Genomic DNA, 21,281 nt, shown 5'->3' on the forward strand with positions numbered 1-21,281 from the left:
CTGGTACCCGTGACATCAACTTGGTCACATCATCACATCATGGTTTGTGTGTGGGGGGGGGGGGGCCTGGGATGGAGTCAAATTCCTGGCATGAATTATTTCAGTCCACCCTTGTTTTTGTCTAAGATTATTTGTTGACGAGGAACTAATCCTTGATACAGCCTTGCTGCACTGAGTGAGCTTGTTTTCATCATTCAGTGTTTAATTTCAGTAAACACATCAATGACTGTGCTCCCATCTGTAATAGTACAAACACACATATGAGCGGCTCTCTGTCGACTGTCTGTGTTTCAGAAGGCTGTCATCAGAAATTTATTAGCAAAGAAATGAATGTTACATCTGAACGACACAGAAAAGATATAAACCCTCATGAAGATGCATGAGATGGGGGGAGCAGCTGAGGAAGACAAACAGAGATCAAAGAGGAGCGGGAATAAAAAAAAGAAAAGAAAAAAAGATGAGAGTGGGCGCCGTGGCAACATATAGTGTGTTTGTGTCCCGTGAGGATCACAGCCATGAGCAAGCTGAGATTTGTTGGCACCTCACTTGGAGCAGATGTATTTGTGAGATTGCATGTGTGTGTGTGTTTGTGTGTGTGTGTGTGTGCGTGCGTGCGTGCGTGCGTGCGTGCGTGCGTGCGTGCGTGCGTGCGTGTAGTCAGACAGTGTCACACAACCAACTTCCAGCCTTTGACAGAGGTAGCTCTGAGACTGATGCCAGATACTCCTGATTGGCTGCAAACATCCAAACCCTAAAACCGTACTGCTCTCCACACAGAGAAGTCTGTTGTCTAGAAGATAAATGAAGCAAATTGGTACACACACACACACACACGTGCACACACACACACACACACACGTACACACACACACACACAAACACACACACAAATTGTCCATTGCAATCAGGAACTTTCTCACTGACGACCCATGCAATTAACTTGTTCAAGAGGGCAAATGAGGGAGTGGAGTGAACAAAGAGAAGATCCCAATCAGAGTGGGGGGGGGGGGGGCATTTTTCTACATCCTGTTGAGAAGCGTGATACCTCAGATTCTATTTTTCTATTTCAATCGCGGCGAGGTGAGAAGAGAAAACAAGAGAGGACAACAGGGAGAAAATATCATGCTGGAGAAGCTGGCAAACACCAAACATGGTGCATCCCCACTTGTGGCTGCCTGAGGACAAACACTCTGCTTCTCAGTACACAAGTCAATGTTTTAGATTCTCAAGGGCAGGATGAGATTTAAGATAGTGTGCTGTTTCAGCAGCTTCTGATCACCTGATATCAGGTCTGCTGTGTTTGTATGTTGCTAACAGACAATTGCTGTATTGTCCCAAAAATCGGGCTCATCGGGGATTTGAACCCAGGACCTCTCGCACCCAAAGCGAGAATCATACCCCTAGACCAACGAGCCTTTTGTGTTTAAACTTTATCTTAAGAAAAATCTCAAATTCTGAGCTATTTGCGGCATTTTCATTAAAGACACATTTCTGCTCAGAACAGCTCAGATTGTTTCAACATTGTTTCATATGTTGGACCCAAACAGATAAAACTCTGTAACAGTATTAGAATAAAGGATAGACAAGAAGTTTGTTACTCCATCCCTCCAGTGGAGCTCCAGAGACTCGTATAATCAACACCAAGGCAACACATAGAGGCCCAATGCTTTACTAAGAGAGTTTGCATTGGTTTTTGCTTTCATTTCTCACCTATCTGTATATGCTATGTTTTAGCATCCAAATAACACAACCAAGCAAGGTCTGCTTTGATATATGTAAAGACATTTCTTCGGAATGCAACATGTCGCTACTGACCATTGTTATGTTACTCCAAACAACGGGCTCATCCAGAATTTGAATATTTCATTTTTATCTCAAGAAAAATCTCAAATTCTGAGCTGAGCTTTAAAATACAAACACAAACCCTTTACACAGAAACAGAGTCTAGCTGTGGTTCCTGATAATCTTTCAGATCTCTATGAGTTCATTTTCACTAAAGACACATTTCCATTCCAAATATCTCTATAGATTGTTTCTTTAAATTGCAATGTGAGGCCTCAAGACATAATCAGACCTAAATGAAAGAAGAATTAAGTTATGACCAGTACAAGTCAAACATACATTCAGTCCTGTTAGGGGGAGACATGACCAAAGAGCAAACCTTTGAGAAACAGATATTTGGTCTTGGCTTTGAGGACTTTACAGAAAGATATCACATTCTTATCGGAAACAATGGGCTCGTCCGGGATTTGAACCCGGGACCTCTCGCACCCTAAGCGAGAATCATACCCCTAGACCAACGAGCCACATGCAAAACAAAGGTATCTCAAGAAATGAGACGAGGAGAGGGAAAGGTAGGTATTTCAGTCTTACATCTGAGACACAGAGGAGAAAATGAGAGATTAAATGATTAAAGTATGAGATGTATGTATTGTATAATTCTAACCCAGATTGTTTTTGTTAACAGATATCTCTGGTGTAACTCCAAATTCTTCAGAAATAGTCACTGACAATTCATTCTCATTAGTAGGAGATTACATTACATTACATCATAGAACAAACTAAGAGAGACCCTCTCTAGTGGTTGAAACAGTATTTTCTCAATAGCAGACATCTCAGGGTGATCTATAAAGTTTACACACTAAGTGATATATTTCCTTACTTGTAGGAAATGTAAAGAAATCTTGTCTTTATGACTCCGGCGACAGTCAGACAGTCCATCCCATTCTAATGGACACAATATCTCAGTAATGCCTCGATGGAACTTCTTTGAATTTGGCACAAACTTTCACTTGGACTCAAGGATGAAATGAGTAGATTTTGGTTGTCAACGGTCAAAGTTCAAGGTCATGGTGATCTCACAAAGGTCAAGGTCGCAATGACCTCACAAAACACATCTTTGTCCTACATGTCATCAAAGGCCTTGCATTTCTTGACCACTGCTGCTGAATAATCATTGAGGAAAGAAAATCCTCCATCCAGTACAAGCGGGATGATCCGATTCAGCACTAACCAGGGTTGTTTGATCGCTTATAGCCGCCAGCACCATGTCAACTTTAGCATCGATATCCTTCATGATGTTATCGGTTATTCTGTCCATGGCTTGGAGAACGTTCCGGTCAATGTTACAGCTATTGCTAGCATTTTCATATTTAGCAGCGTTTCCTCTGCAACGCCATCTTGGCCCTGTCATTTTTCAGTTTGGTTCAAATGCAGTTAAAGCAACAATTTCTCTCACATGCTCAAATCATCTGCTACAGTCATGATTCTGTCCTCCCACTCGCACAGATCTGACCTGCAGACAGACTAGTGTTCAGATTTTTTTAGTGATCTCTCAAATGATTTGTCGTCATTAATGCTTCCATAATTTCCAACCATGATTTACAGTTTTGGCGTTACAAATGGGGAGAGCCATAGTAGAAAAACAGTGTTTGTACCCAAAACAAATGGAACAAGATTCTGTATCACTGTGTCCTACATTCCCAGTCATACTCTGAACTGTAAACAGGAAGGAATGTCTGTATACACTGAAAGTTGCTGCATTTTAAGCATTTTTCAGTGATGCCTGACAAATATTTGGAAATGGAGTTATTTTAGATGTGAATATGGGGCGTGGGTTTTTACTGCTCTCTTCCAGGGATGCAAGGAACTCTTAAGTGGTTAATAACCCATATATATATTTACATCTGAAACATTTCACAGAAGCTTTCGCTCAGAGAAATGTGTGTGTCAGGGAAGTGCAAGTAAGCTTGTAAATTAACATCACCCTTGTTTTTTATTCTTAAGTCTTAAGTGGGACCTTCTGGTTGTTTTTTAAAGTGCTTTATAAATAAAGCTGGATTGGATTGGATTGGACGACCTGCTCTACCGCCTGAGCCTGTCTCGACACGATTGTCCCTCTTAAGATCATTTGGAATCAATCACTTGATTTTCCCTTGACAACTATTGGATGGACTTCCATGAAAATTGCCATGGAAAGAAATCATTCTTTTGTTTTCTTCAAAGAACAATTGTGTTCTTTTCAGGATGAACTGTAGTAACTTTGGTGATGATCAGACTTTTCCTCCTGTGCCATCATCCAGTCAAGGTTTCAAATTGTCCATTATTTTGGTTTATGACCGCCTACCAGCAAAACTAATGACATTCCCATCAGCGTAAGTTGTACCTGTGTTTAGTGATAATGCTAACATGCTAAACTGAAATAGTGGCTGTGGTAACCAAAATACCTACTGAACATCAGCAGTCACATTTTGCCCAGCTGACGTTAGCATGTAGCTCAAAACACAGCGTGGCTGTAGAATGGCACTGGGATAGAGAAGGAAGGCCAAAATGGCAGCAAACAGATCACATTCCTGCTGTGATGTTATCTGAAATAACGGAAAGTTGATTTATTGCTTGTAAAGGCCAATGTAGCAGAAGACACTAATATTTAAAAATAGGCTGTGTACAGTGTTTCACAGGGTAGAATATAAAACATTTGTGCATTTGCGTTTGTTTTTTGGAGAGCAGCGGCTTCCTGTGTGATGTCCTGCCAGGGAAACCATTGCTCCATGCAACCATACGACATGATTTACATATGGCAGACTCAGGAATCAACCCTGTGATAGGCTAGCGAGCAGGGTGTACCCCACCCTCTCCCAGTGTCAGCTGGGATTGGCTCAGGCCACCCATGACCTTAAAAGGCTGCTGAATGAATGAATTATGCAAATCAAAAGTTCTTGATCATAAGTCTTCTGAGAGCTCTTTTTTGTGAGGCCTGGGTCCCATCAGCAGATGCCTCTTTTGATCAAAAATCAAAGTCAAAATGTTTGATTGAAGTCAGAGTAGCTGTAAGCCAGACCTCCAATCTGGTTTCATTGATTAGATTCCAGGTTTGATAACTGCTGACTCCAGTTAGCTTTTGTTGATGCCATTAGCCGAGGGGTTCACATACTTTTTCCAGAATACACTGTGATTGTTTGAATGATGCGCTCAATGTGGAAAAGAACAATACAAGGATTTGTGTGTTATTAAATTACACATTGCGGTTGTTCGATATTGTAACTTAGATGAAGATCTGGTGACATTTTTTCACAGCACGATGTAACTTAGCTTGGTCTCGGCAGATGAGAGGCCACGTTTCTTTTACACAGAGTTGCTAATTCTTGTTTGAGCAACGTGTTAGTTCACAGATTTGTATCCTATGAGATAACGTGTTGGTTCACAGGATTCAAGATTCCTGTGCTCCTCACTGTAATTTTACTCCTGCATGTGTTTATTAAGGGTTCGGCTAAAAACCAATAGGATTGTTAATGTAAGTGGCAGATCAAGAGGTAATGTGGACAGTGAGTGAAAATGATCCACTGATACATTTCTATTTTGTGGTAAAATGTTTTCCAGAACGCAAATGATGAAAGTCACAAGATATTTTTAAAAGCACGTTACAGCAATTATCAAAGCATCAACAGCATCTTAAAAAATCACATCAGTTATTTGAGTGAGAGCAGCGAAGAAAAACGACTGTGCAGCATCAGTTAAAAGACGCAGGGAGAGAAAAGGTCATTTCTCATTCACATCGTAGCAACGAAACACATCCTCCTTATTAGACAGATACCAACAGGCCAAACTAGTAAAAGCGCCCTGTACTGTTAGTCAGCTCGTGACACAAAGAGGTCTTTGTACCAACGCTAATTTGGTTGAGTGGATTACACCTCTTTTTTTAGACCGCAGTGTAAACTACATTGTGCATGTTGTTCAATTGAACTCCTGTATGAAGTGCTCTGGTGCTTATACACTATTCAGTGAAGCTGTACCCTGCTGAGACACAGGGGAAGTCTGACAGGGAAAAATATCAGCCAGGACCACGAACACATCAGCACTTCAGCCGGTCTATAGCATTGATTTCTCTCTGGAAAGTGAGCTTCTTTACTCCTCCGTTCTTAACCCCTTAATCTGCTTTATATCTGATAGTGTTTTATTTTACCAGCTTCCTGAATGTATCGGCTTCTCTGATATTGTATACTTTGACTGGCAGTTATAATAACAGATACCTGTTGATTGTCTGTTGGTGTTTCTATGTTCACTATGATTTGGCATGTTAAATCACAGTGCAATAGCAATTCATCCTAGTAATTGCTATATCCACTCATTAAAGATCCCAGGATTATCCACAACAAGCATGTATAATGTATAAGTGTCCAGCAAATGCCTGTCAATGCTTATAATGTCTATTTTTTAGCTTTAGCTGGTCAAGCACTGCTAGTTTTCCTTATCCTGATATACTGTATGTCACTGCTGTAATCTCAGAAAACATGTTTTTGGCAATAATTTAACAATTCATATGCTAATCATCACTAAATTTCACACAAATGTCTCACAGGATAAAGTGATGTGACATCATCATCATGCTCTGCATAAACATTTTATTTAACAGCATCAGGAACACAAGGGAAGATAGTGACCATATCTCACATTTGGTCAGATACTTGAATCAGGGACATTAATATTGGGTGCTGCTGTGGAGACGGAAAATCAGTTCTTGTCTTGTGCAAATCAGAGTCGGCCACCATCAGCATTACACAGAGATGACCGAGGAGGTGACGTCTCTTCTCAGTTATTATTGTGGAGACCATACACACACTCACTGTAACTAACACAGGATGCACATGCTTTAAACCGTGATGTCAAGATGACCTTGTTTATGACTTTCTTTTTCGTCTGAAGACTTCATTGTTCTTCTTTCATCCTAGTACGTCACAGCATCTCAGAGATCCTCCTTCAAAACTCCTACACGTCCGACACACATCCTGTTGTTACGCAGGTATAAAGTCTATTCTCCACATTTAATACGTGTGCACAGGAGGGATTGCACAGGGCTAAACTCCTTTATAATGAGTTGCTTTGTATTTAGCTTCAACACTGTAATATCATGTGGATTATATGACACTCAGTCATGCTAATAAGAGCATAATCACATTGGAAAAGAAACGATTCAAGCGGGAATTTATCACAAAGAGCCTGTCTTGAAACTGTAGTGATTGTATAGATTGTCTTTGCAGCAGGATTCATATTTCAGGCACCATCTTCTGTCACGGCTACGACTTTGTGTTCTGTCAGAATGAGTTTTATTGTCCAAACATGTGAACGCATACAAGGAATTTGACTCTGTTTTTTCTTGTTTTTTTTTCTCCATGAGCTCACACACTAATACATTAGACATGCAGCAGAACAAGAACAACAAAGCTTTACAAAGTCAAGTCAGTTTTATTTATTCAATGAGCTGGGGGAAAACTCCGGCCCCCATGCAGTGAATTATTGCTGCTAAGATATCTGTGTTTGTGTATGAAATAGATGTTAACTGCACTTTAACTGCTGTGATGAGGAAGCCAGAGGCATTTTCCAGCTCCACAAGTATAAAGCCGAGGTCTCTGCTACTGCTGCTTCAACTGCTCACTGAACATGATTGTGTTATTAACAGCATACAGAGGTTGGCAGTCCTCTTTTCAGCAGTGCTGCGGCAGTGACTTCGCTGTTCTGTGCTGCCAGGAGCATGTTTCCCTCCCCAACCAAGAGTCACATGCTGAGTTTGACTGATTCCTAAAGGCTTCCCCTGTTTGGAATTAGGAGTCCTCCCTTTCTCTGCGCTGATCTGGGGATTACTTACTTCTGCCGTCGCTTTTTGAGCCGCTTCCTCTCCTCCTCTTACTGTTCATTTTATGGCTGCCACCCACACTTCTCTTGTTCTGAGAAAGCCGTCATTATTTTTCTCTTAACTCCCGGGTCTTTGTGCATATTGTTACACCTTTATACTGTTCAGACTGAAAGTATTTGGGCAGTTTCACATTTTTTTTGTTCATCATCCTTAATTTTAAATGAAATACATTGAAATACCAAGTCTCATTTGTATAATGTTATGTTTTTAATGTCTTCTTTTTCTCATACCCAATTTTTATAAAGGGTTCTGTTTCAGTTATTTCAATTGGTTTGGTTTCTCTGTTTTGTATTTTATGTGATTATTATCGTTTATTTATCTTTGTTTTGGATTTACTTCATTGGTCCTCAATTGCTTCTGTATTATCTACCTCAACTCAGATTACAACTTAGTCTTACAGAAGGCTTGGATGGAAAAGACCAATAAGCCGTCACATTGTTTGAATGGATCATGACGAAAGATAATAAAAAACAGAATTTCAGAAAAGAAGTCTCAGCTTTAATTTGAGTAGGTTTCTATCAATATAGAATGAATTGCGTGGGAGGTGTATAGAGGTTCAAAAGTATTGAACAGATACACATGGAGTCAAACAAAATCATCATATTTAATATTGTGTAGTCAATGACTGCCTGAAGTCTTGGACCCAGGGACATCACCAGACGCTTTGTACCTTTGTATCTTTGTATCTCTGGCGGTGATGCTCCCTCAGGCCTTCACTGCAGCCTCCTGCAGTTCCTGCTTGTTGTGGGACTTTGTTCCAGGACTCTTACGTATCTGTGAACTGCAGTCTGGTCTTTCTTTGTCGGTGGTTTACCAGGGGTTTGCATCATGTGCTGCATCCTCTGAGGTTCTGTCATGAAGTCCTCGCTTGATTGTTGACAAGGAAACATGTCCGCCTACATCCTTCCTCTTCTTTCCGTCACCCACAAGATGCTCCTCGGTCGACCAGCTCTATGACATTTTCCAGTTTCCTATTTTTTTTTCTAGAGCGAACCCAACTGTAGATTTTGACCAACTAAATACCTTTGATATCCCTCTGATAGATTTCTGCTTTTCTGAGCTTCGGCATGATCTTCTTCACTTACAATGGTCACCTCTTCACTCCTCATATTGACAGACAACTCCTCCTCAGTCTGAACAGCAAATCTCAGTAAACTCTTTTGTTCATGAACAACGCACACAAGCGGGTGGGTGGGGGTTCTCTCCCTGACTTAGCTGTCTGTCTCTCACTGTCACTATCGGAATTAAGGCAAAAATAAAAAATAAAAAAATGTGATGAACCTGGCCGGGACGCACTTGTTGTTCAACGCTTTGTGACTTTTAAAGTTAAAAGCATTAAACAACAAGTGCATCCCAGTGTCCCCTGGAAACACCTCCGCTGTGTTGGGAGTATTTGTAGCACATGTTGTCAAATTGATGATGTTTTCTGAATTTGTTTGTGTTTTGTCTGTTTGCATTTTCTTAAGTTGCAGTGTGTTGATCTCTCAGGGCCACTGTACAATGTCGATAATTATTGATCATTTTGAATGAGCTATTTGACCAGGAGAAGAGTAGTTACACTGCTGCGTGAGCTTCGTCCTTTTCCCGTTTCGATGTTTTGTCAATCGGTGCTGCTGCTGATGCCTCTCCATCCTGAACTGTCTGTGGGTTGTGTCTTGAGATGTGGCGGATGTTGATTGTGGCTGACGACGTGTTGTGTAATCCAAAGGGTGGAAGCGGCTCCTGCTCTTGGTCGGGACAGTTTTCAGCACAATGATTGGCTGTTTTTCACTCGGAGCGTGCTCCATTATCAAGGGATATGATAGGCTGTTTATGAGCCAGGCGGGGAGCGAGCTCAGGGTTTGTTCATGCAACTGTGAAACTTTCTGTGGAAAAATTTCCATATAGCTATGTTGCTGTTGTTTTATCACCCAGGCCTAGCATTCATGCATGTGTACACATGGCATGCTCCTGATTGTGCTCAGGCAGCCATCTGATCTGCACTGTGCAGGTACTGCAGCGAGCTTTTAATCTGACAATACACTGAGACAGTAATATCCTGATGGGCTGTTGAGGCCTAAAAATAAAAGCAGGGAGTATGGAGTCTCGTTGTAACTGAACCCACCACAGACATCTCTCTCCTTTCACAATAATGAGCAGGAACTCGCATATGCACAAATCCATCATACTGAAGGAATCGTGAAGACATCTCTGCAGCAGACAGACAAGAGGAAAGGAAGAAAAGCAAATAAGCAGGAGAGTGACAACTAACTAAAAGGGATGGCTGTGGTTGTGTAACCCACTGAGGGAGAGAGTGTATTGATCAGCTGCTATCCTGCCGCTTTCCGCCTCATTATCAAATGACACAGAAGACTGTCTTTGGTCAAGCTGCACATAAAGATCCATTATAGCTGCACAACAAACTCTGCAGCTCGTGTCATGTAGGCAGTGCACCACGGAGTGTTGTTGTCTTTGATTTTTTTTCTGTACTATATGTTCTGTACAAGATCTATTTTTGAAACGTTTTGCACTGAAAGAAAAAAAATCTTCTTGTCTGTAGTTTGTATGACGTCGCCCTATAGAGCAAATATTGGGCCTTTAAACTGCTCTCCAAGAAAAGCATCAATGTGTATTCTAAACATCAATAGACTGAAGGATTGATTGTAAAAGTAACTCCCTCTCTCTCTCTCTCTCTCTCTCTCTCTCTTTGTCCTCCAGACTCTGCACCTCAGCACCATGAACAAGATGAAAAACTTTAAGAGGCGTTTCTCTTTATCTGTTCCTCGCACTGAGACCATTGAGGAGAATGAGTTCACCGAGCAGATCAACCAGCTCAACATCCAGCACACTCAAGGTAAGAACTTCCCTCACTTTAATATCGTTCAGCTTTATGTGGCACCTGTTTGTAAATTTAAAGATACAGTCCCTAGTTTTGCTTGGGTCTGAAATATTTTAAAGTTCTTCCTAGATTTTCACTGAAGGTTTTAAATGAGACGGTGCAGAATTTTAAAGAAATCCAGTTTTACTCTGAATGACAACATTTATGAGCATGCAATGCCAATGTTTTCAAAATACAAATATTTATATAAAATGTGTGCATCGCTGCTACCATTGTTAAGGTTAAAACTGCACTAATCAATATTTTTGTATTAGCAATGGATCAGGAAAATACGTGGAATGCTGAATGTGACTCACAGTGCCGAAACCCACGGTGAATTATCACCCGACCCCGCAGTTCCCCTCAGCTTTAAGGAGCGTCTTTGCCTCTTCCAGATAATTGTTTCGGTTTAATGATCCACAACTCTCTACTGTTTTGCTTCACACATAAACTGTGTCTCAATTCGGGGGGCCGCATCCGTCGGAGGATGCAGTCTACAGGTCGTTAACCACGAAAGCTGAACTGAAATGAGGCCCTGTGAAGCCCACAGAGGATTTTCGCTTCATGTCACCAGCTGTGTCAGCTAAAAAACTCTAAAAAGCCCATTGTACACAACCTGCTCAGCACCAAACAGCAGACACGCAGTTAACAAGTAGCTGGTGAAGAAAGGGGAGTATTTAGCTTCTATAGAGCCAGATGTTTCCCTCAAGAGTTGGTAGAGAAGAAAAACAGCTAAAAGAGAGAGAATATTGGACTTACATTTTCGAGTGTGACCAGAAACACAACTCTAAATGAATGCTACTGTTGCTCTGTAACTGCTGTGTGTGTGTGTGTGTGTGTGTGTGTGTGTGTGTGTGTGTGTGTGTGTGTAAATGAGCAGCAAAACTGAAAACTTACAACTTACATTTACATTTACTCATTTGGCAAATGCTTTTGTCCAAAGCAACTTACAAGTGAGGGACAGTAGTGCAGTAGGACACTTTGGTTTAAGTACTGAATACTACATCTTAGTACATCTTTAATGCAAGGAGATCAGGTGAAGAGGTGCAGTGAAAGTGTTGATTAGGGATGTTAGGGTGATAGAGGTGTGAAGAGAGGAGGTGCTCTTGGTAGAGATGAGTCTTCAAGGGATTCTTGAAGACAGAGAGGGACGCCTCTGCTCTGACAGTGTTTGGACCGGAGCAGTCTGGACTGAGACTGTCTTGTGTGCAGGGATGGCAATGCCAGACGACATTCCTCGGAGGAACACCGTGGCCGAGAAGGAGCATAAGGCTGCATGATTGAGTTCAAGTAGATGGTGCAGACCCAGAGGTCTCTCTGAAGGCAGCATTAGTGACTTGAATTTGATTCGGGTGAAGGTCAATGAGAAGTGTGCTCACAACAAATGGGCAAAAAACCCCCAGAGGTTTAAAGGGACAGTTGGGGTTATTTGACATGGCGTTGTGTGAGCTAGCCATGCATAAGTTGGTATGTTACCTGCAGTAGATTCGGATCAGCGCGCTGCCAGTTAGGAGAGGCAGCAGGGAACGTGGTACACTAGCAGAGCTACGTGTTGCTGTGCAACGGGCCACACTTAAAAGACACCCATCAAGGGGCGTCGAGTGGCGCAGTTGGTTGAGCAGGCTCCCTATATGTAGAGACTACAGTCCTCGCTGCAGTCGGCCCCGGCTCGAATCCCGCATCGGACGACCCTTTACTGCATCTCATTCCCCCTCTCTCTGCCTCCCCATTTCCTGTCTCTCTCTACTGTGCTATCCAATAAAAAAGCCCAAAAGACACCCACTGACACAATCCGATACTCATGTCGAATATTTTTAGAACGTTATCTTCCTGTCAAAACACTACTTCGGTCTTTGGTCACTACTTTGGTGCCGCATTTGTTTTGTAGGAAAGATAAAGCACTGAAAATATTCTACAGAGTGTCTTCAGTGGCTGAAAAAACATTTTATAACCAGTAAAGCAACTGTTAATTGAACACATTCAAACTCCTGAACCTTGAGCTCTTCCACTTCCTTGTGTTTTTAGGTCTCTGTGCAAATGAATAGCTTGTGTCTAATAATAGAGCACAAACTGCAATCTCATTCTGGGTTTTAATACCAAATACAAAAGCCTCCCTTTCTTCCATGTCTGTAAGGAACCCCTCGCAGATTAACCAGGGCTTTTCCGGCTACGGCTGGTACCACCACCAGCGCCTAGTCACAGAGGATCAGCAGGCTTCAAAGGGAAATGAGGGTTATATGGTTGGATAAATAGGGGAAGATAAGGCAAAGGAAGTGAGTACATTCAGAATGAGTTATTCAAGTGTTTCTGCCTCATTACCTAGACTGCAGATGATATGAGCACATGCTGTTTTCATCCTACACCTTGTCAGGTTATTTGCTTCAAGTTGAGAAACAAAGTGTAGATTTGTTGCTTTATGTTTGGATACCATTAAAAAAAAAAAACATGCATTATCAGTAGAAGGAGGGAATCAGATCATGTGAGAAGCAAGGTCACCCGAGGTGAGCAGAAATTGCTGCCAAGTCAAGTGCACAAGTAATACAATGTAAGCATGATGTACTGTAATCAAGTGTTTTCATCATCGTCTTACCACTCGAGGCGAGTAATCAAAATCAGGCAACTAAAGCCTCCTGTGTGGACAGTGAGTGCAGTTAAGTGAGGCTGTTACGCAGCTGCCTGACGGAGAGAAGCAGCTGGATATGTGGTTTAACCCCCCCAGAGTGCATCTGCCCGCATCCCTGTCTGCTCCTGAAGGTCAGGACAGAGGTAACCAGACAGACAGACAGACAGACAGACCAGAGGAGACACGATGACGTTTGGCTCATCCCAGCAGATGTCTGATGTTAACGCTCCTCTCGAAGCGTTTCCCGCTCCTCTCTCTTTTCTATCTTGTTCCCGTCCGCCTTTGTGAGGCGCTCTCACAGCGTTATGCACAGCACAGCTTTAGATGTAAAACACCATCTGACATTTTTGCAAAGATTTATTCATCACACGGATATTTTCCCAAATGGTGCATGTGTGTTTTATCAAAGGACCCAGTGGATAAGTCAGTGTGGTGTATGTTAAAGGAACGTTGTGACAGTTTGGGGAATATGCTAAATTGCTCTCTTGCAAATGGTTATATAAGAAGACTGATAACACTGGCTTGTGTCGGGGCAACCCTGTCTCCTTGAAATGATGTTTATGTGCAACTAAACTGCAACAGCAAATCACTGACTGGATCATATTCAGTCAAAATTTGAAAATACAGCCACCATCCTGCAGCTACAGTTAGCAGAAGGCTAAACTGTTAGCAGCATTCAACGTACCCACTCATCACCTGCTCTCATGGTAAATCTACCTACACAACCAACCACTACAACACATTTAGATATTAGAGGAAAATGAAGTCAGCAGCCTGTTGCCTGTCTGGGAGAAGTTCAGAAGGTTCTCTCCATCTCTGAAACACGTCACTGAAATTGACACGTGTCCATCTGAAGGGACATTAACGTCGACCACAATGAACTGGATATCTGTATCTGTATATCTAGAAATCATGTCTCTCTTGCTTCATATTTAATGTACAGACATGAGAGTGGTATCTTCTCATCCTGCTCTATAGGCACTACTATAGAAATGATAAAGGAGAGATACTGTGGGATCTCTCCTTTACTATCTCTATATATGTATTAGGCTGTTGGTCAGTGGTGGAATCCAATTAGTATGATTGTTTTCCGGTGGATTGTATGTACCTTGATATGTCACGTATTTCATTTACTTGATTAACCAAAAATAGACCGTCCTTCCTAGGCGTATTGCCCGGCTTTAATGATAACCATAATTGTGTATACTGTATATCCATAACTGTCTATACAAATCTTATTAAATGTACTGTACAGCTCATTCTCCTGAGCTTATGTCCGTCAGTCTTATCTGATAATTGGATTCTCTGATATTGTTCAAAACGAGTAGCTGGATCAAACTGACAAACAAAGAGAAAATCAATCACTCTCACCTCACTTGAACTCGTTAATACGCGCAAACAAGCACGTACGATGTAGAACACAATATATATATACACACGCTTTCTTTACCGTTAGTCTAGTGAACTGTTATACATTTATCTAGATTCATATGACCAGAGGAATACTCTCAGAGCTTTCAGAAGTAATAATGCACACGCGTGTGTTGTATGTGTACGTGTGTGTGTTAGCACCAGTGTCCTAAGGGGTATCCATGACTTACTGCATGACTAACCACTAATAGCTCTCATTGTGCAGAATCCCCCTGTTCACTTTCCATATATTAGTCCATTTGGAGCTGCTTTGTTGAGCTCCCATGCGAACGTGCTAATGTGATGTTGAGAGTAATCACATAATCCACGGTGACACGTCAGCGCTCAGATGAGAGATCCGTCTGAAACGGACTTGAAAACCAACTGTCTCTGCTGAAGATCTGCTGCAAGAAATGAATCCTGATTATAGGAATAACGAATAAATTATCTTGAAAAGTCAGTTGATTTGAATCAGTTCTGTGGTGGTTCCACATCAGATTTCTTTAAGTTATTAAACCCCTTAGCACACACACACACACACACACACACACAAAAAGCCTTTATTACTTATTACTTATCTTGGTTATGTTGACTGGCTCTCGTCCAAGACAAACTGCTGTTTGCTTTTACAGGAATAGCATTATTAGCAACTGTTCCCATCAAACTTTCCTCATCTGACCTGAGACTTTTAGCTTTGCCTCAATTAACCCTTCTCTTTGCTCTTTGCTGCCATTAATTCAGGTTTTTGGCAGGTGTGTTAGCAAATACACTGTTATTTACATCTCTAGCCAATGTAATGTTACCTGGTGAATGTGCACAGTTCATTAGGTACACAATGATTAAACTAATGCAGTCTAATACAGTTGGTAGTGATTATAACTTTAAGTCTGTGTTGAAACTGCTTCAGAAAGGTGCTGATTCACCTTGATCATTTTGGAGGCTGCAGTTTGTGGTGGTGTTTAGTTCTATTGTCTTACACGAACAAACATTCTACTGTTTTGTCCACACTGTTTAAATGAATGAGGTGAGGCTAAATAACAGAATCGCCTCTCTCTATAATGTAATACAGTTCAACAGCACCTAAATTAACTAATTATCATACGATTGAATCAACATCTCTCTCAAAAACTTTCAACAAAAACCTTGTCTTCATGAAAGGAGGGTTTATTGCAGAACTCTTGTATTAGACTGTCTGAGACTGAGTGTATGTCTAATATTCTCTCTCTTTTGGTCTCCAACCAACTCCAGAGGCTTTTTCTCTGCTAAATGTTCCATTTCATTCACTAGCTAGTCGCTAACTTTGTCTCTACTGCTGTTTAGTGCTGGATAGGTGTATAGTGAGTTAATCAGACCTTTCTGCTGCTGCTGGAAAACAATGCTGATGAGAGCTGTGAGAGGGAACCAGAGGAGTAGTTTGTGGCCTGCTGTAAAACCAAAACTTTGAAGTGAAAGACCACGGGGGAACCGCAGAATTCACACATAGTAACATCTGTTGATTTAATAATATTGATCGGTGCAGTGTTCAATTGACTCATCAATCCCACCAATCATTGCACTACGCTTCTTCCCTGCCTGAAAGTATTGGTGTAGCCATTAGCAGAAATCTGTATAGCACCACTATATCAGAAACTCCTCAGTGTATCTTTAAATATAAAGGTTTTCTACTCAATTCTACTCATTTTATACTAATTTAACCAAGCTTGAGAACCACACCTTTAGATAGATCCAAATCCATCTTTCAAATATCCATCATCAAATATTATCATGCTAATATGCTAAACTAAGATGGTAAACATTATACCTGCTAAACATCAGTATGCTGACATTGTCATTATGAGCATATAACATAGTGATGTATTTAGCTCAAACTCCACAAAGCTACAAGGTGTACAGTGGTAGGTGAGTACAGCCACACAGAGCAGCTAGCGCAGCTGTAGACTCTTGGTCTTGTTTAGTATTCACAGCATTTTTTCATCAAGGTTTATGGCACTGAAGACTTATGTAAAATGTGCTTCTGTCCTCGAGCAAGGCACCTAACCTTCAGCTGCTTAATGACTGTAGTGAACAGCTTTGTAGATTTAAATGCGAGTAACGCAGTGAAAATAAAAATGATCTTAAACTTAGCCTGGATGTTAATTCTGCCATTATTTATGAAAGCTCATTGTCCAACAGATTTCCATGGTTATTTCCTGCAGCCTCTTCCTCCCTCTCGCTGTAATTACAATTTCAGATGGAAATGCTACAAAAACATCATGTGGCGCAGCATATTGGATTGTCCTTTTCCTAACAAGATCTCTAGCAGGCAGCCATCCATATCTCACAGCAATCAGGCCCAGTGTCACAGTGTGCGTGAGCGTGTGCTCATGTCCCTGTCGCCTTCGCTGACCCTAATTAGCATCGGGAGATCAAAGGAGCGTTATAGCTGTGATATTCAAATGACCAGCAAACAGGGTGTCATTTCATCCCCCCCCCAGCTCATTTAGCCTGTCAGTCAATCTCACACAAAGTGGCCTGTCAGACGCTTCTCTCTGTAGCGCTGTTAAAAAAAACGCCTTGTTAAACCCATCCAAGCATTTTCAAATGTTCAGGCCCAGCACACCGAAGAGTCACCTTGGCCTCGATCTGTCTGCTTTATCTTTTCACTGTAATTGATACGCCTGCAGTTTCTTATATGAGGGTAATATTATGTATTATATTATATTATATGTGTATATTTGTTTAATTGGTGCTACATTTCCTGTGGTATGAGAGAGGCCATAAGCCAAGCAGTAAATATTAATTTGTATGTGTGTGTGTGTGTGTGTGTGTGTGTGTGTGTGTGTGTGTGTGTGTGTGTGTTGAGGGGGAGGCTTTAAAGAGACATATGAGACTTCCTCCTTAACACCAGGGCCTGCTTCCCTTGTTAGCCATTGTCCCCATGGAAACAACAAGTTAAAGGGCTTCATGCTTCAGCCCAGGAGGGGCTTACAATACACACACATACACACACACACACACACACACACACACACGCCTGGAGGCTGCCCATAAAATGGAGATACATGTCCACTTCACGCTCCATGCTCGCCGTACCGGTGAGGCGGCCAACACTTGCCATTGAAACTGGGAGATCAAACTGCAGCTGAAATCTCACAGCCGGTAGCACTCAAAAGACGCCGACCGTATGATGAGGATCAAAGTCCATTCTTCCCACTACAGTGGCTGGAAGCTGTCACATTATGATGATGGTGTGCTCACAGTATAATTGTGTAACACGTTCGCTTCAGCAGCGTTCATTATTATCTCCTCTGCGGTCTTGATGAAAACAAGAAGCTAGGAGTCAACTTTGTAGTTGCACGATGCCTCTCTTTGTTCTGTGGAGATATATCAGTACAGTAGTTGAATGATGAGAAAATGTTTTTATTTATTTTTTTATGGCCTTTCATTCACTAACAGAGAGAAACAGTCAAGGAGAGGTTTGCACGAGAGGCTTTGCCAGGACATCTGATTTATGTATTCATTACCAACAATCAGCATTAGAAACTCAGGAAAACTTTGGTAGTTTTAATGAGTAGTTAGTTTTTTAGAAAGGGTTAGGAATACAGTTACACAGGTTGTCTACAAGTTGATTTTTAGTAAAATCTCAAATCAAATTCATATCAAATTCATCCACATTAATCCACATCTAGCTAATCACACACACATTTGACAAAGTAAGGCATTGATAACTTGCGAACACTTGCTTCTTTACAACCCAGCTGACAAGCTAACAAGATAAAAGGTATTGATCAGTGAGCTTTAGAAGTGCTAGTAGGCACCTTTGTGCATTGACAGGCTACCTGTTTCCCTGTTTCCACTCATTATACCGGGCTAAGCTAACTGGCTATTGGCTGTATTCATATTAAACTGACTGATATTGATCTTCTAATCTAACTCTGCATCTAAGAACACAGAAAAGGGTGCACTCAAAATCTTTAACTTCCAAATTTAAGATGTGTTATGTATTTATGTTAAACTATGAGGATTTTTTTTAAATTCTCAAATACCAAAAATCCAAGTATCAGTTGGGTTCTAGTGTGTATGGATGTATGTGTGACAGTAGGTTTTGTGTATGTGTGTCATGAAGGCTTATATGCATTGTGTACCTATACATGTAGATTTACTTTAGTACTTCCATAGCTGACCCTTTTATTCAGAGCGACTTTCAGTGTGTCACGTCAAGATGGATGTCATGTAGAAACCTCAGCTCTACTTCTCACATTAGCGAGAAGTCTCTGTAATAAAAACCTAAATAAATGAGTGGAGAAACGCAACAAAAGCAGATGCTTCCATATGTAACACAAGAATGAAAAAAAACATAAAAGTGGAAATGTGAAGAGAAATAAATCAAGGAATGAAAAATGCTTTTACCTATTGCTTTTGCTTTTAGGTAGGTAAAAGCAAAGGTAATAGGGGAAAAGCATTTTTAATTCTTTTTTTAAATTTCTCTTTATATTTCCACTTTCATAGTTTTGCACTTACTGATTTATTATTTTATTTACTTTTACAGATTTATTATTTTTTCTGGCACTCCTCCTTACACAAGGAGTCACTCAACAGTCAAATGACTATAATAATGATATAGATCATTTGCTATGGTCTTCACAGAAACCACATTTTAACTCAGCTGAAATTTGTTCACCCCTCTGCAGAAATTCAGATTTGGACACCAGTGAGAATTGTAGGTGTTCTGGAAACTAGTGGTGGCCCAGCACCATTGGTTTTTCCTTTGTCACCCATCTGTACATCTGCAATTGTTGACCGAATATGTCTTTTCTACGGCAGGCCTGACTCCAGACCGACTGGGTCCTCCATCTCATGATGCCAGTCCGGTGAGTCCTGAACCAACCACACCAGGAGCTCAGTCTCCATCCCACCTCCACTACCACAGCAAGGCCCAGCACAGACGTTTCTCCATGGAGGTAAGTAGTACGGTCTCAGAAAGCAGCTGTAGGAGGACACAGGTTAATATGACAGATGAGGGGTTAACAGGCAAAGTGTTCACTTCACAAGTTGCCGAGCTTTTCCTTCACAGTAATTTACGTGCCGCAGATTATGCACTTACAGGAAACTGTCCAAGTTCACGCACGTATTAAAAGCCTTAAAAGTCGGTCTGACATACATATCAGCAGTGGCACAAGTAGTTTGTTCTTCTGTTTAAACTCTTCCCCAGGAGTCATTTCTTCATTTCCACCTCTGCCAGCTCAATGAGATGAGTCACCTTCAAGGCTTTTAACCCTCCTCCCCGCAGCACCAGACTTTTTTTATTGGAAATGTGAGAGAGTTCACAGTTCCACCTTTTCAGAAAAAGTCCCTGCGGAGCTTGTGTGATTCACTCCAAATCTTTCTAATATTCCACACAATTCGTTCCAGACAGGCAAGTGAAGCTATGCCAGAGAGAAAAGAGCACTCATGAAGGACTTGGTGCTGTGAAGACAAAAATAATGGCGCGACAGTGAGAGGACTGTGAGCTTAGACCGTCTGGAAAACCTCATTCAATACGCAATGTGTGTACCTCTTTCTGAAAAAAGGGTTTACTAGTTGTAACTAATTGTTGCACGGCTGATTAATTCTTTATAGATCATTAAGTCATTCATAATAATTTCATGGTTGCCATGTTGTGAAGAATCCATTTAACTGTTGTATAATATCTCTTTAGCTAGCTTTGTAGCTCATTCATTAAGGCAACCTTTGCAAAGGAGAGTTCAGCCAACGAAAATAAATGTATTAACACCTTATTAACATTTACAAGCTTATTATAGTAGGAGGGCCCCTCATTAATGAAGGACTTGTTATTAGTTAAAGGACCTGCACACTCATGGTACATCCACATTGGTTATTTCATTGGCCTTATCTGAGGTCTGTGCTGATGTGAATTCTCAGCATAGCTCCTCTCACCTTCAACCTTATTAAATGTCCAATCATTCAAAATAACTTAAAACACCAGTGGGGGTGTGTAGGGCCTTTAGTGATACACACCTGCTAGCTTATCAATTGAGAAACTCATAAGCCTTTGTTGATCTACTCACTCTCTGATAAGCCATCACATTTGCAGTCATAGTAAGTCATTAACAGTTTTGAGCGTCTTGAGTGTTAGACGTTAGTGACTGCACACACTCCTGGTCCTGTACTTTAGTTGCTGTCTTCACACACCTTCCTGCCTGTCTTCAATGTATATATAGCTAGCTGTCAAGCTAAGAGGATACAATATATAATATATATATATATATAGTATAATTGGAAATACTAGCATGTTCAATTGACCAATCAGCAGCCTGACAGAAGCATGAATAAGCTCTGAATTTGCATAGCTAATAACAACCAATCACTACTTCACATTGTTTGTCCATGAAACTCCTCCTTTACTTTGGCTCTAAATTATTTTCCCCCTTAAATGCAGAGTTTGGAAGAGTAAGTTTATTCCAGCGTCTGGAACCTGTCACTGAAGCTCCACAGTCTAAACAGCAGCCTTTATAAAAGACTTTTTGAAATTATTAGATTTAGATTCACATTGATGGATATTGATAGCTTTAAAAATAGCTAATAACAATGCTAGGTAGAGTCTACATTTTTTTTTTTAATATTATTATATGTTGTATATATAAAATGTTGCATTAACACTGGCCTCACACATTTGCCTTAGCTAAGATAGCTAGCTAGCTAAAAAGACACAACATACAAAT

The 21,281-nt window shown here is 41.0% G+C and overlaps 1 protein-coding gene and 2 non-coding genes across 3 annotated transcripts in view; 1 reads left to right on the forward strand and 2 right to left on the reverse strand.

Moving 5' to 3' along the window:
* Positions 1-21,281, forward strand: part of cdk18 (cyclin dependent kinase 18) — a 57,167-nt gene that overhangs the window by 16,955 nt on the left and 18,931 nt on the right. Inside the window, exons 2-3 of the mRNA XM_023424752.2 lie at positions 10,388-10,523; positions 19,384-19,520. Of these exons, the coding sequence (XP_023280520.1) occupies positions 10,406-10,523; positions 19,384-19,520 (255 nt within the window). The 5' untranslated portion in view covers positions 10,388-10,405. The remainder of the gene's footprint in view (positions 1-10,387; positions 10,524-19,383; positions 19,521-21,281) is intronic.
* trnap-ugg (transfer RNA proline (anticodon UGG)) lies at positions 1,344-1,415 on the reverse strand. Its single transcript has one exon. It is a non-coding gene; the product is annotated as a tRNA-Pro (tRNA).
* trnap-agg (transfer RNA proline (anticodon AGG)) lies at positions 2,235-2,306 on the reverse strand. The gene has a single exon. It is a non-coding gene; the product is annotated as a tRNA-Pro (tRNA).

The sequence above is a fragment of the Seriola lalandi genome, unplaced genomic scaffold (assembly GCF_002814215.2).
Source record: "Seriola lalandi dorsalis isolate HSWRI2012SDOR001 ecotype SW California unplaced genomic scaffold, Sedor1 jcf7180002054748, whole genome shotgun sequence".
In the NCBI taxonomy this organism is placed as follows: Eukaryota; Metazoa; Chordata; class Actinopteri; order Carangiformes; family Carangidae; genus Seriola; species Seriola lalandi.